The sequence below is a fragment of the Microcaecilia unicolor genome, chromosome 1 (assembly GCF_901765095.1).
Source record: "Microcaecilia unicolor chromosome 1, aMicUni1.1, whole genome shotgun sequence".
Classification (NCBI taxonomy): domain Eukaryota; kingdom Metazoa; phylum Chordata; class Amphibia; order Gymnophiona; family Siphonopidae; genus Microcaecilia; species Microcaecilia unicolor.
Genome location: NC_044031.1, coordinates 603,096,462 through 603,113,069, shown reverse-complemented (window position 1 = coordinate 603,113,069; position 16,608 = coordinate 603,096,462). Strand labels below are relative to the sequence as shown.

Here is a 16,608-nt window from a genome sequence, read left to right as displayed (position 1 = left end):
GTTATCGCAATTCACAAACTGTTCTTCTGATCATGTTATATATTCTCTATGTTGTCCTTGCAATAAGATTTACTAACGCCTGACACGTAACGTGCATGATAGTATTTCAGTCAGCTGATTGTACGTGGACGCCAAGGCGCCATCTTGAAGCATTGCAGACGTCCGGTTAAAAGTATGTTTGACCGTGGTGTGATCTATAGGTGTGCAATTATTATATTGTTTTCTTTCATATTATGATTGTGTGATGATTTTTGTTTACCTTAGATTTTCAGCATATTTCAAAAGCACTCCGTTCCTGAAGAAGCCACGTTTCTAGGCGAAACGGATAGCGATGAGTGCCTGATCCTAACACATTTAAAAGCTAAGTGTTATTTTTTCTGATATGTTGATGTGATAATTCTTTGAAAAAGTACTTGAACGATTTTGAATCTATTGAAAGAAATTCATTTTGTTTATTAACAATATAATATTGAGGCGATTAAAAATTCTTTTGAGCCCCTTTTTCAAAATGGAGTTTTTTGGCCCAATGATCGAACTGTAGCGTGTGTTATAAGCTGATGTGAGATCATCCCTAACCATGCTCCAAACCTTTAGGCGATTGGCCTACGGTTTCTGAGGGTTTTTTTCTCCATTTTTTTCAAATAAGCACTAGTTAGTCAATTTTTTGCCAGAGCGGTTTTTTTGGTATTAGGTTACTCTTTTTGCTCTAGCACACTGCTTTTGTTCAGTTTGATTGTATTTGCCCTTGAAGCACCGTCAGCTTGCAGACCACTCATCCTTGACATTTGAGGGAATGCAACCACCTCCAATCTTCTGAGACAGTTTTTGATACACCGCTCTGACTGTGTTGCCCAGTCTTTGTCAATGACAGCCTTCAAGGAGCAGCTCATGAGGACGTTTGAAGATTACATGGAACACTTCTTTGCCTAGCAGAAAGCTATGTTTTTGAGAGTGTCGATACTGAGGCTTGAGATGATGCAACTGATTCTTGAAACCCATTCATTGCTTGCAGGGGATGCACCAAAACCAAGGCCTCAAAGGGAATTGAGTTTGGTGCAGACTGCACTGGTGTCGATCTTCTGCCTATCTGGGGAGAGGGGGAAAGCGTCTCCTGTGCACAGAAGATCCCTGATGCCTTGATGCTACAGGCCCAGGCTTGACGAAGAGGTCTGTCGCTTGAGGCTGGCAGAGACTCGAGCATCTCCTATAGAGTACTTTGAGCACTCTTGGATATCTGAAGAGGAGTCGAAGAGAGGTCCACTGGTCTCCCTTCATATCCCTTCCCACTAAATAAGAGATGTAAATATCCCCCCTAGGAGTTCTCATTCTTTGATTTTGTTAGGATGATAGCTGAGTCCATCTCATTTCCTTTGGACACTAAGGATGAGCCCAGGGCAGAAAGTTTGGACATCCTACAGTTCAGTGACCCCTAAGGAAAATTGTGACAGTGCATGTTCAGAGTCCTGAAGTAAGTACAGATGAAAATATGGCAGACTGCCCCCCCCCCCACTACTCTCAAAGGTGTATGTATCCTTCCTCCCTCTTGCACCTTCCAAATAGCTTAGAGATATCGCTCTTGTCCAAGACACTAGAGGGCCCAAAAGTACCAACAAATTCTCAGTCAAAATCAGGGATGAACTTTTCATCGGCTCCAGCAGAGCATAACCTCAATTCTAGTGACCATCCTGGATGACCTTGTGGTAAGCGGGAGGCTGCATTTTTGCCAAGCAAAAGGACGCCTTATAACCACAGACTGATGGGTTCTTAAATTGTCTGGGTAGATTACTATCTGCACAAATTACATACCTCCAAATTTCCTACCAAGAGCATCAAAATTTAATCTCCCAGCATCTGGAATTTCTTACTAAGGAATTCTCTTCCCTCTTACTGGTCAATGTGGTCAAACCTGTTCCCCCAGGGGAAGAAGAGAAAAGATTTTATTCCAAGTATTTCCTGATCACAGAGAGAAAGAGGCAATTTTGGCCCAGCCTAGACCAAAGGGCCCTGAACAAGTAACTCACCATGCAAAAGTTCAGGATGATTTCCTTGGCACCCTCATACCCATGATACAAGAAGGCAGTTAGTTATGCTCTCTGGATTTGCAGGATGCTTACACCCACATGCATACATATCCAAGTCACAGGAAGTATCTGTAATTGTAGTAGGGAAACACCATTTCCAGTATCATGTACTGCTGTTTGGCTCACATCAGTGCCAAGGGTGTTCACAAAATGCCTAGCATTCGTTGCAGCATCTCTATGCAGACTGGGAGTGCGTGTTTCCCTACCTGGGTGATTGGCTGGCTAAGAACACATTAGAGGAAAGTGCCAAAGAATCAATGCACACATCCATTTGGGTGCTGGATCTATTAAAGTTTGTCATAAACAATCCCAGGTCATAGTTTAGCCCTTTACAAACATTGGAATTCATAGAACCTCTGCTAAACCATGACAATGACATCTGCATTTCTACCACAATGTAGAACTTGACTCTCATATCAGTAGTTTCAGAAGTGCATCAGAGTCAGCAGGTCAGTTGTACAGAATGTTGGGCTACATGGCCTCCAGAATTCTTATAAACTACATAGAATGCCTTGATTTGAGTCAAGTTGAGACATAGACCATAGAAGTCTGCCTGGCCCTGTCCTTATGTTTCAACTACTGGAGTTGCTGTTGAAGCCCACTCCAGTCTATCTGCCTTGTCATTTGTGGGACACAGACCGTACAAGTCTGTCCAGCACTGGCCCTAGTTCATCACAGCCAGAGTCGCCATCTAAGTGACACTTGAACACATCTACACACACACAGCCATTAAGTTTAGGGGTTTTTTTTATATCATTCATTTTCTAGTTAGAGATCTTCTGCGTTCATCTCACATCATCTGTCACCGTTTTTGTCTCTACCACCTTCCTGACGTACAGTATCTGTCCTGGAAGGTCCTGTTTTTGGTGGCGGTCACTTCACCCTGCAGGATCAGTGAGCTCCAGGCCCTAGTAGCTGATCCAACTTACACAAACGTTTACAATAGAGTGGTCCTGCACACATATGCTAAGTTTCTTCATAAGGTAGTGTCAGCATTCCATCTTTACCAGTCAGTTGTTCTACCAACATTTTTTTCCAAGACCTCATGCCCATAAAGGTGGACTTCTGTGTGGAGCAGACTAAAGTCAATTAGAAATCCACCCAGGTTTTTTTATTTCTTTTGACCAAACAGGTTTGGGGGCTGCCGTTGGCAAATACACTTTTTCCAATTGGCTGGCAGATTGCATTTCCTTTACTTATGTCACAGATCATAAATACATAAGTATTGCCATACTGGGACAGACCAAAGGTCCAGTCCCAGCATCCTGTTTCAAACAGTGGCCATTCCAGGTCACAAGTACCTGGCAAGATCCCAAAACAGTACAATACATTTTATGATGTTTATTCTAGAAATACAATACCTTCTTAGTAGAGGTGAATGTGGGAGAAGAATAACAAATCTGTTACCCTTTAACAGGGTAACAGATTTGCTATTCTTCTCCCACATTCACCTCTACTAAGAAGGTATTGTATGTTGTAGACGATATAGTAGAGTATAGCCACCAGTATTTGATATTCTAGAAATAAGCAGTGGATTTTCCCCATGTCCATTTTTTTTCCTATAGGAAGCTAGCCAAACCTTTTTTTAAACCCCACTAAGCTAACTGCTTTTACTACATTCTCTGGCAACAAATTCCAGAGTTTACATGTTGAGTGAAGAAATATTTTCTCTGATTCATTTTAAATTTACTACTTTGTAGCTTCATTGCATGCTCCCTAGTCCTAGTATGTTTGGAAAGAGTAAACAAGTGATTCATGTCTACCCATTCCACTCCACTCATTATTTTATAGACCTCTATCATATCTCCTCTTAGCCATCTTTTCTCCAAGCTAAAGAGCCCTAGCCGCTTTAGCCTTTACTCATGGGAAGTCCTTTCCTTGCTCTTCCCATCGGTCCCATTTTTTTCCCATATCAACCTGGACGCCCTCTGTTTTTTCAGTTACCAGGCTAACATTTTCCAGCATGGCTTCCCTGCTCCAGGAAGGACTGCTTTGACAACCTCATTAGAAATTTCATTCTCTCCACCTCCACTACTTCTTTTCATCTGCACATCTCCATCATTCCCCTATAAGATCTCTCCTCCTGTTTTCCCGAGCAGAATGTTCTTCCTGCCTCTTCTCAAATCTCATATACAGTTTTTAAAGTTGCGCTTTGTCAAATTTTCTGAACTTTGAGAACTATTGGTGTTGGCATCATTGGATGATACCATCCACCTGTATGTCTGATTTATCTCGCTGTTTACAGTGAAGCCCCATTACAGATAAACAGCTACTTTTGTGCTTCTAGTCAGGGGTGCTGAACCCAGCCCTCAGTGTACACTCATCCAGACAGGTTTTCAGGATATTCACAATGAATATGTAAGAGACAAATTTGTATGCAGTACCTCCATTGTATGTAATATCATTGTGGGAATCCTGAAAGCCTGATTGGCCAGTTATATCCTGAGGACTGGGTTGAAATCTACTGCTCTTGGGTAGTGTGGATATCTGAAACGTTGGGCCTTTTTGCAGTTGTAAAGGACTAGAATTGGACCTCCCTAATTTAGTATGTCTGTACTGATGATCAAGCTAACACCTCACTGAAGGGGTCTTTTACTAAAGCTTAGCTCGAGTTATCTGCAGTAGGGCCCATAGGAATAAAATGAGCCCTGCTGCAGATAACTCAAGCTAGCTTTAGTAAAAGACCTTCTGATTTATCTCAAAAATCTGCAGTGTGTGCATTTGCATAAACTGTATACCCTAGTAACTAGTACATTTTAGGTGCAGGACAAACATTACTTTTTTTTTCTTCAAATATTAAAGAAAGAATTAAAACATTTGAATGGTGAAAATGACATTTTGCTCAACTGCAGAAAAGAATTTAAATGACTAATTACTAAATATATACAAATTCTGTCCCTTTTTAGAAGGAAATGAAGGTGAGGAAAAGAGCAAAAAAAATATTTTTAAAACAATCCCTTTATCTTGGGATTTTTGATGGTTCATACTTTAAACTGTCCACTAGGTGTCAGGAGTGATATATACATGGTAGATGTGACGTAGGAGCCTGTGCTTTTAGGTTTGCTACTAAAAACCTTGGGTAAAAAAAAAAAAAAAAAAAGTCCCACTCCATAAACTAGCAGGCACTTTGAACTGTGAACACTTTCTGAGCAAGAGGGGAAATGATGAATTCTAACTGGACTTGATGCTGAAATGCCCATAAATCGTAGTTTTATGAGCAAGTGTTCTTGTTTTTGGAACTGAGTTGTCAAAAGGGAGACAGTGTGAACCTATTTCTGTAACTGGTTGCACATTTATGTAATACAGTAATTTCCTTTTAAATAAACCTAACACATTTGGGCATTTTTCTTATAAATGAGTTATAATAGATTTTTTAGTATAAAACATAATGTATGACAAACTTCTATACAGAATCAGTGAAGGTCTAGAATGCTTGATGTTTTTATCAACATTTTTTATTATTCAGGATCCAAATAATACAGCAATTCTGAAACAAGAACACGTGTGACTGTCCACTGACAAGCATAAAGCAACATTACAACAACACAGCAAAAGTGAACAATGTTGCAAAATATAAAGAGACCACAAAACATATGAGATCCCATAGGTGTAATAACACCCCCTCCCCCAAACTAACCCCAATCCCCAAGTCCTAGAGTGCTCCGTCACCTCTTATAACAATGGCAGGAACCACCAGCCCTCTCATTCAACCCTCCCCTACCCGCCTAACTCCCTCGTCCCCGCCCAACTCCAACCAGTTCCCTAATGTGGCTGTGCCACATGAACTTGATCTTACCACAACATCACCCTGTATTTGTTCACACCGTAGCCTGCAAAGGCCTCTCTGGTACTATGTGAGCCACATTGAGCCTACAAATAGGTGGGAAAATGTGGGATACAAATGTAACAAATAAATCTCAATGTCAGGGGGACTTGGTTCTTATATCCCCCAACAAAAAGTACATAGTGTCAGCAAGCACCCCTCCGTGCTGTCCGCTCTTGTTTCGACACCTCTCCGTGCTGTCCGCTCTCCGCTCAACACCTCTCCGTGTGGTCTGTGCACAACTTAGCACCTCTCCGAGCTGTCCTTCTTTGCCCACACAATTGGGGCTAATCCATCTCCTAAGCGGAACTGTTCCTGCTCACTTGCAAAAAGTAATTCACAGTACTATTTATTCTGCACAGTACTTTATTCCAGAGCACAACCAGCGGGAAAATAGCATGTCCTCTGTACTACAGCTGCTGGTCTTTGTGCACTTTGCTTCCCTTCTCCCCCCCAACAATCCCCAACAGTTCAGAACAGTTCAGTCTTAGAACTCAATAACAACTTGAAATAAACCTTTAAATCAGTCAATTCCTCTACTCACTTTCTCCTACTGCATAGGAGATAGAGGCATTTTCTCCACCCTCGCTTGTCAGACACCAACACTCTGACAACCTCCCACAAAAATGTCCAGACTGACCTTCTTCAGGTAATTAACCTTTGTCCTGAGCAGAAGAACTCCATTTGCTCCTGCTCAGCCTCCTTCATGACATTTTCACTGTTCTCCTCCAGCTCAATCTCCTCCCACTCCATGGAGTCTTCCCCCACCCTCTCTCCCAGGTGCTGCTCCTCCACTTGATTATCCTCCATCTCCCAATCACCTCCTGACTTTTCTGCCTGCTGGGAGTTGGAGTGCTGTTTCTCATGTTCCCTCCTCCTTTGCAAGTGCTGCTGGGTTCTGTAGTTCTCTTCCTTTCTTGCAAGTCTCCTACCCCCTTTTCCCGGCAGAGAGTGCTCTTCATTTCTTGGCTGACTGACCCTGTCAGCTCTTCTCTGCTTTCCCTCTACCTCCTCCTTACAATAGAAACAAGAAATCTGAGTGAAATCCCGAGTATCAGTGTAAATGTAATTTGTTCAATACAAAACTGCATGCCATTGGATGTAATAATTGAATATAAGCCATCTACACATGTAAGAAGCGCTTCCTTCTCTTGAAAGGAATGGAAAACAAAAATGAGGATGTTATAATGCCTTTGTATCGGTCCATGGTGTGACCGCACCTGAGTATTGTGTTCAATTCTGGTCCCCGCATCTCAAAAAAGATGTAGTGGAATTAGAAAAGGTGCAGAGTAGGGCGATAAAAATGATAAAGGGGATGGGATGACTTCCCTTTGAGGAAAGGCTAAAGCGGCTAGAGCTCTTCAGCTTGGAGAAGAGATGGCTGAGGGGAGATATGATAGAGGTCTATAAAATAATGAGTGGAGTGGAACGGGTAAACTTGAATTACTTCTTTACTTTTTCTAAAAATACTAGGATTAGGGGGCATGCGATGAAGCTACAAAGTAGTAAATTTAAAATGAATCAGAGAAAGTGTTTCTTCACTCAACATGTAGTTAAACTCTGGAACTCGTTGCCAGAGAATATAGTAAAAGCGATTACCTTAGTGGGTTTTTAAAAAAGGTTTGGATGGCATCCTAAAGGAAAAGTCAATTGACCATTATTAAAATGGACTTGGGGAAATCCAAAGCAGCATAAAATGTATTGTACTTTTTTGGGGTCTTGCCTGGTACGTGTAATCTGGATTGGCCACTGTTGGAAACAGGATGCTGGGCTTGATGGACTTTTGGTCTGTCCCAGTATGGCAGTACTTATGTACATTGTACTTCTGGTCCTGCGCTTGCATGTTGGGCGGGAAGGCACCTGTGCATGAGTGGTGGGGGCACTGACTCAAAGATTTTAAATGGCACTGTCCATACTGGGCTTTGTGGATCACGTCACACATATTTGGAAATATATACCTGCTGTCCTCGGAGAACACCAGCTACAGATAACTTAGCTTTGTAGTAGTAACCTGACATTATTACTTTTTCGAAAACTGTCTCCCAGGAATATGTAAAATTTTAAATCAAGGGAACCAAGACATTTATAGAAACATCATCCTTGGATGGGGAGGTTTTTAAAACCAGAAATACAGATCACTTAAGAGACCAGAAGGCAGTAGTATTGGATTGAGTTCATGGATGAAAAAGTTTTCATGCTATATTTTAATCCGGTATCTTTGTAAATACTTTGCATGATTTCACGAATCGCGAATGCGGGGAAAGGGCAGGCAGGAAGAAAAGGTAGGAGGAGGAGAGCTGTAGGTCAGGACAGGAGAGAGAAGGGCTTAGACTTGGGGTAGGAGGAGAGAGCATGGGGAAATGATGGAACAGGGTGGGAGGTGAGTGAATGGTTGGGTAAGGTAGTCTTTGTACAGGTATGATTTATAGAGGTTAGGATGGTTTGCTAGAGAGTGATATCAAGCTGGAGCAACAGAAAATATATTGGGAGGTTCTTGTTCATCTGCATTTTTATTGGCTTCTTTAGTTTCTCTAGTACAGAGTTGCAGCAAGCATTGAATCTTTTCTTTGAGAAGGCACCACTGCCCCAATATGCTGCTATGTTTGCTGATTTTATTTACTTTTCTTGGTGAAGGTATTGAAGGGTATTTGGTGGTTAGCTCTGTAAAGAGTCAGCCCTATAAAGATGTCTCAATTCAGACTTCACTGTGTATATTTGGTGGCTGGCTTGAGATGGTCAGCTCAGGAAGTTGACTTTTGATTCTAAGTTTGCTGTTAAAATGATTATACAGGTCGGGCTGATCCAAGATGGCGGCGTAGTGTTTAATTGCACCAGACGCGCCCAGATACGTGACCAAAACACTGTTGGGAAAGGCTCCTGATCCCTGTGGACAATGGGGAAATGGCAAGGGAAGGTGCGGGAGAACCCCTCAACCCCCACCGGGACTCACCTGCATTACCAGACGACTTTGGAGAAGTTTGGGTTGGCGTCCGGTCCCAGGCAAGCTGTAATCCGTTGGGTTGGTCGTGAGCCCTTGGGCCCTGGCCGAGGCCAGCAGGGCGCCGACCCAGGCCAAGGGGAGACCGACCCACCACCGCACACCCCAGCTACACAATACCCCCTAAGCTACCCCTCCCCCCAGTCCCTCAGGAAGAAGGGAAATAGGCATACAGGCGGGCCTCGCGGCCGAACCGGAACCCACGCAGACAGAGCCACTCGTGCGAGCCTCACGGCTGAACTGGAACCCAATCACACACAGGGAGGGGTGAAAGAACCCAGAGGGCCCCAAGATGCCAGACACGCGCTGAACACCAGCAATAGGGCAGAGGGGGAAACAAAGGACCAGAGCGGGCCACGCCCACGCAGGGGACTAGCGCAGGACAGGGGAACTAACACAGCAACCCCCCCCACCAGGGTAGGAGCCCCAGGCAGAAGCCAGAGGAACCAAACACAAAAGGAAGGCAGAAAGCCCTTGCCTCAAACCCACTGTAGACAGAGGCACACAGGACATAAAGGGTTAAGCTTGTAGAGCCAGCAGAGAGAGAGTGCCATAAATCAACAAACAATCAGAGAGAACGCTTCCCCTCCCGAGAGGGAGTGGGGCCCATCCAACAAACACACTGGCAGAGGCAGGAATACAATACACACAGTACACAAAGGGTTAAACTCACTGAGCCAGCAGGCCGGGACACTGGGAAGAGAAATCCTTAAAACAAACAAAGGAGAACGCTCTCACTCAGCCCAGAGCCCCGGAGGCTGAGCAATGCCCAGCCCCCACTAAACAACCGAGCAGCTGACCCTGATTACAGAGCTACGTACACACACACACACACACACAGCAGCAGCTAACCCAGAGGGAAGGAAAAGAATACTCTAAATCAACACAGATCCCTGTCAGAACCTAGAGCACGTTCTGAGAGAAACCTATCAGGCTTTCCTGTTACTACCAAGAAGTAATGCAAAAGCAGAGAAACTCCTCAGCAGTGTTGCCAGGTGGAAAATTTTTTTCCCACCCAATCCAGCACAAAAACCGCCCAAAACCCACCCAAACTCAAACCCCGCCCCTGACACCCCCACCCCCGCATCATCACCCCGCCCCCGCCGTCATCAACCCCGCCCCCGCCGTCACCGGCCCCGCCTCCCCCATCACCGGCCCCGCCTCCCCCGTCATCGGCCCCGCCTCCCACGTCATCGGCCCCCGCCTCCTACGTCACTAACCCCGCCCAAAACGTCACTAACCCCGCCCAAAACGTCACTAACCCCGCCCCCGCGGCCGAAAAAGCCGCCCAAAAACCGCCCTGAAGCCCAAAAAGCAGCCCAAAAAACTGCAACCCGCCGCGGGCAAAAATTTCCTGCGGCGGGTCGCGGAAAACCGCCCAATTGGGCGGTAAAACCGCCCACCTGGCAACACTGCTCCTCAGCTGCAGGCTAAAGTACTATCCCCTGACGTCAGCACAACCCCTGGCAGCCAATCAGAAGAGACGTCCCCCCTCCCCCTCAGCCAAACCGGCAGAATCATAACACAAGCCTCTTCTCCCGCTGTCGGAGCCAGCACATTGGCGGGGTTTCCCTAAGCCCTCCCTCAGCCAGGAAGGAGCAGCGTGAAGCCAAAACCTGCAGCTCAGGTTCCGATTGTAAGAGACCTAAATGCGCAGGGAGGGAACCTGCCCATGCTGGAAGATATGACTGGGGTTAATTGACTGGAAGACCATATAGCAGCACAAGTATTACCACCACAGATAGTACTTTGAACCAGTCTTTAAATGCCCCCAACCTGCTTTTTCTTCGGGGACTCTGGTAAAACCAGCCGTAGTGACAATGGAGTCACTCTGGGACCTGACATTTAACTTACGTTCTTCTTTACAAGTATTGATAGCTAAAAATACTAGTGAAGTTCAGGTATTATCTGAAACAGTCCTTATCCAGGCACAGGTAACTGCTCAACAATCCTCTGAAGTAAATTTCTAGTTGAAAAAAATTCAAAAATTGGAATCTGTGGGTGAAGTCTCAATTAAAGATAGAAATTTTACCTTTCGTTGATTGGAATACTTAGAGAATCAATTTAGGAGACTTAATTTGAGGCTGACTAACTTTCCTAGATAGCCTTTAATATTTGGTTGAAATCTTAGGGCTGTCCGGGGATTCATTGCCTCCTATAACTCGGGCGCAGTATCTACAAAGCAATGTAAAATCTTTATCTGGAATTCCTCAACCCCAAGTAGGAGATGCTATGAACCTCACATCCTTTTTAGAATCCTCACTAGAGGTAATTACTCAGAGAACGACTGTGGTGGTCTCCTTTGCTCTGGAGATGGACTGAGATGCTGTTTTGAAACTTTCCTTTCGCCATTTGGACTCTCTATTCTTGGGATCTAAAATAAGAATAGATCCTGATTTGTCAAGAGAAACACAGAAAAGGCGTAAAGCCTTTTGGATTTACGCCAATGCTCCAAATCAGGTGTAGCTTTTCTGCCAGTATTAAATTCTGCCAGTATTAAATCTCTAAGAATGCTTCCATTTCCAGTCAGGTAGAGAACTTGGGATGACTTGTGCAAAAGGAAACATTCTTTTGGAAGAAATGCATGTTAAAAATATAATCAGATTTGGTAATTATCCATTGAATTTTACATGTTTTATCTGCTTTCTTATCTTTTATTTGCACTTCAGCTTTCTGAGGAGGAAAAAATTCAGCGCTACAGCATTCTGTCTGAGCTCTATGAACTTATTGGTTTCCACCGAAAGTCAGCCTTCTTCAAACGTGTTGCTGCAATGCAGTGTGTGGCTCCAAGTATTGCTGAGCCTGGCTGGAGAGCATGCTATAAACTATTGCTGGAAACTCTTCCTGGTTACAGCTTATCTCTAGATCCCAAGGACTTCAGTAAAGGTAAAATCTTCTATGTTGTTGCTTTGTGGTAGCAGGGAAAGTGGACAGGAAGACAGTTTTGTTATCTTTTGTTGGTTATAGCTGGAACATTTCTTTGTAGACCCTGTGGGTTCTCCTTTTTTTTTTCTCCAGCTTAGTTTGAAACCAGCTGTGTAATCTAGGATTCATGAGCTTTTATTTGCATCTACCCAAGGATTCCCCCCCGTTTGAATAGGCCCTTCCACAGTTCTTAGTTTGGTTATTGCAGCTGCTATTCTGTAGGAGCCTTCCACCAAGGCTTTTTGTAGAACCTTGTATCATGGACTTCAAATCTGGCCAGCAGAAGTCACTCTTATTTATGACTATGATTCCCTCCTTAGCAGCAATCCCAACCCTAGCTGATCTGGAGTATGGAACACTTGATTTAAGAATCAAACCAGGGACTCTGCATGGCAGTGTGCAGCGCTATCCATGAGCCACTGCTCCATACCAAATCGTGATTTCCTGTAATCATTTTGCTCTTATTGTAAATCAACCTGAGCTTAAGGTAGAGGTGGTATATAAGTTCTAGTTGTCCCATACGACCTAGACACAACCGAAATCTTATCACTTGACTGATTAACCTCTTTACTATTAGTGAACAAGCAGTATCACTTCTATCCTTATGTCGAACATGGTCTCTCCATAGTCGATGACACACTGAATGTTATAATCCAATCATCACTCAGGAACCTTCATGCGATACCATAATGTATTCTTCTCTACCATGTATGTATGCACATAGTATATATATATATATATACCATGAACTGTTCCATGAATGTTATGTTCCATCTATGTTACCATGTATGTATGCACCTTAACGCAACACCATTTGTAATTCTGTTACCCAGAAATGGCAAATGTAAGCCACATTGAGCCTGCAAATTGGTGGGAAAATGTGGGATACAAATGCTACAAATAAAATAAATAAATCAAAATTAGCTGCTGTTTTAGTGTTCATCTGTTTTTGAGTTATTTGACTTTTCTGTGAAGAAGTGGCAATGACAAACATTCTTAGTTGGCATTTCTTGTGAGCACTTCAGGGATTTGCTTGATGTTTGAGAATGTTTTCCTTGATTTCGTGCTAGACAAGTAAAAAAAAAAAAAGACAGCACTTTAGCTTGGAGAAAAAGAGGACAAAAGGAAGGCAAAATGAAAGTGTTTGAAGTTTGAAAGGTGTGGAAAAAGCAAATGGGGAATGTATTTAAAACAAAATTAAAACCTGTGGTGCTTCGTCCCACAGGGCATCTGGAGGTGACTGGTAGAACTAAAAAAAAAAATGGTTTTAGACAGATTTATGTAAAATAAGACTGATTGTCTTTGATGTTTTCTTTTTTTTTGTACTAGTTATTCATAACCTTACGGGCATCATCTCATACCTATAATTGGCTGACCTTGTAGAAGGCATGCTCAATTGAGATTGTCTTATCAGGCTGCGTTAACATGGAATTCACTTCCTTATGTTAGATTGGAGAGTACTTACCTGCATTTTCATAGGAAACTAAAGACTTATCTGTTCAACAAATTTTAAAGTAGGTTTTTTTATTTTGTGTCCTGGTAATGGCCAGCTTATTTATTTATTGGGATTTATTGACTGCCTTTATGAATAGACTCATCCAAGGTGGTGTACAGCAGGTCCAGTTTAACATAAAACTTACATTCAAGACCATATTCAGCTTTTGTTGGGTTTTCATGTCTTATGGGATCCTGGTATCTTTTTGCTTGGTAGGCCTGTTCCTGGCTTCACTGTTGCTTGCTGATCGGTTGGCTGTTTCTTTGTTCTCTCTGTGGATTAACTTGTTTTTACAACCACGTGTATACATAAAGGATTTATTCAAGCCAATCAGCTTCATTTCAGAGAAAGTTGTTTGTGACCCCTGAGGCAGGCACTTTGGCGCCGAAACACGGACTGTGTTGGGTCCTTGATAGGAATATTCTGAATAAACTGCTTCTTGATATTATCTCCCTATTGGTTTGCACATTTGTCAGCCTCTACTTTTGCTGTTTTGCTAAATATAATGAATACACATATACTAATGGTAGTGCGTAGCTCAAGAGCACTTAAACAGATACTAAAATCTCAAGAGGAAGGTCATTAGAACTGTATATAAAAATTATGTAAATATAAAAAAAAAAATACAAAAAAAACCCGAAGAGGGATATAAAAAATTAATTGTGTGCTGAGGCTTGTCTCTGATATATAAAAAAAAATGTATACAAAAAATAATGTGATTTGCACCAAATGTAAAGATAATGAATTTGTAGATATTAATATTTGTGTGCATGTTGAGAACATGTACATCTTGATGCTGGTTGATGGTGATCCAAATAGATTTCAAAACTACAAATAATATGTGATACAAAGTGTATTATGCAAATAGGACCAAATATGTATTTTTTGAAACCCACTTACCTATTTTTTTAAAAAAGGAAAAAACACTGTACAGTAATTTAGAATGAACTACTAAAAAGAGGAAAGCCCAATAAAAAGGGGCAGACACATATATATAGCACTGAAATATATTTACAAAAATAATAATAATGATAAAATAATAAATGTTAAATGAACCAACAAATGCTCATGTACATATTGAGGGTAAGAAAGAGGCCACACCGAGATTCCATAGGTAGAATGGGGGGCTAGGGGGCATGTGATGAAATTACAAAGTAGTAAATTTAAAACGAATCAAAGAAAATATTTCTTCTCTCAATGTGTGATTAAACTCTGGAATTCATTGCCAGAGGATGTAGTAAAAGCAGTTAGCTTAGCGGGGTTTAAAAAAAGGTTTGGATAGCTTCCTAAAAGAAAAGTCTGTAAGCTATTATTAAAATAGACAGGGAAAATCCACTGCTTATTTCTAGGATAAGCACCATATAATGTATTGTACTGATTTGGGTTCTTGCCAGGTACTTGTGATCTGGATAGGCCTCTGTTTGAAACAGGATTCTGGGCTTGATGGACCTTCGGTCTGTCTCAGTATGGCAATACTTGTGTACTTCATAAAAATGGCTTGAGATCCATTTCTAGGTTAAGACCATGCAGTTCAACTGTATTAAGATTGAAGATGAAATGTTCATTCTGTAGTAAAATCAAGTCAATACCTGATCATCTATGGAATGATTCAGTAGATTCCAATGTGCAACCAAAGATGCAGAGGTCGCATTTCTGGAAATGCAACTTCTGTGTTCTGTGATCATAGTTTTGATCGTTTGCTTATTTTTGCCAACACAGAGCAAACTACAAGGACATGTGAAAAATTAATGTCTTGCATGTTTGTAAACTGAACAAGAGCCACACTGGGAATGGTCTGTATGTGTGATTTCTTCCATGATCAGTTCCATAACATGGATGGAAGGAGTTTCTCTTATAAATTTCTGTTACGAGCATAGGCAATAACTGGCTTCTTACTTCTGAAACATGAATGCCCTTCTAGAATATGCCAGCGTTTCTTAATCTTTTGAATACAGTTGGCCTGATGAGAGAATTGCAAAGTGCAATGACTGGGTGGTCTGGATTCTAGTGAAGTGTCCCTGCATTGTATTGTTGCTTTTTCAAACCCTTACTTGCTGGGTATCTCCTTTGTTTGAATCTGTCAACCATAATGCGGGCCCGTGTATGGAAATCCTGGGGTTCACAGCAAGTTCTATGTAGTCTTAAAAACTGGCAAATAGCGTAAGTTGTTTTTTAAATTCCTATTGTGATAACTGGAAAAATGGAGATAAGTATTCTTACCTGTTTTTAGAAAATGACGTGCTGAAGTGGTACTGCTTCTTTCTTATTTAAATGTCTAAAAAGGGAATCTCTTGGAGACACAATCCTCAGTGGATCAAGAAACGTTTATTTGTCCAGTAAATACAGCAAAGTGTTGACATTCAAACCCAACACAGGACGTGTTTTGGCATTTCAGCCATCGTTGGAGGTTGTTATTAGTCAGTTGAAAGCAACTTACACTGTAAAATCAGGACATAGTATATAAAAAATCAATGAATCATAAGGTCAGTGAAAATGCCAGCAGAATGCAATCTCTAAAGAACCTCAGACGAAGGCCAGAGTGCTGAATCATGGCCCGTGTTGGGTTTTAATGTCAACGCTACTCAGTGCGTCAACGTTTTGCCTTTTTGATGCCTTCCCTTTTTCGGGATATTTTTTTCTGCATATTCATTTTTCTGTATTAGTTCAATTTATTCATTTAAAAATTATTTTTAATTTTTCAGCTCTTCTTTTGCCCAGGAATTATACACCATTTTTGGGTATGCGACTACTCGAGCTCCCCGGGCCATAGAGCCTTTTGACTTTGCGTTAGCCATTTTTCTTTCCATGTCGAGAGTGCCGAGAGGCTTGATGCAATAGAACTATATAAGGCACAGACCCCCATAACTGGTTGGTTTGGTGCTTGGGTCCCAGAGCACTGAGACATACAGTGTAGTCTCTGCCTACTCATTCGAGGACCCTTAAAGCTTGCAGAGTCCAACGTGAAATACCTTTTGGTTCTGCATCAACATTGGCATCCATATCAAGCATGGCATGGGATTTGGCACTCAACACGGAACCTGCATCGGCATTAACATAGGGTGCACTGATGCAACATCGAGAAGGTTCAACATTGAACTTGGTATCATGACTGCCTAAAGACTATGTCCTCTTTGTTGGTGTTGCGTGCATTGAGGGACCTGCAGTGTAAAACCTAAGCAGCATTGCCATCGTTCTCCCTCCAGGCGCTCTGCCAACACCTCCCCTGCACTGACATCCTTGATGTACGGGAAACGTCCATGCCACAGTGACCACTGTCCTTCTCTCT

At 42.3% G+C, this 16,608-nt stretch overlaps 1 protein-coding gene across 3 annotated transcripts in view; it reads left to right on the top strand.

Annotated features, from left to right (window-relative positions):
• Window positions 1-16,608, top strand: part of TRAPPC9 (trafficking protein particle complex 9) — a 1,491,395-nt gene that overhangs the window by 81,277 nt on the left and 1,393,510 nt on the right. For all 3 annotated transcript variants that reach the window (XM_030219557.1, XM_030219566.1, XM_030219550.1), the window contains one exon: window positions 11,572-11,788. In XM_030219557.1, the coding sequence (XP_030075417.1) occupies window positions 11,572-11,788 (217 nt within the window). The remainder of the gene's footprint in view (window positions 1-11,571; window positions 11,789-16,608) is intronic.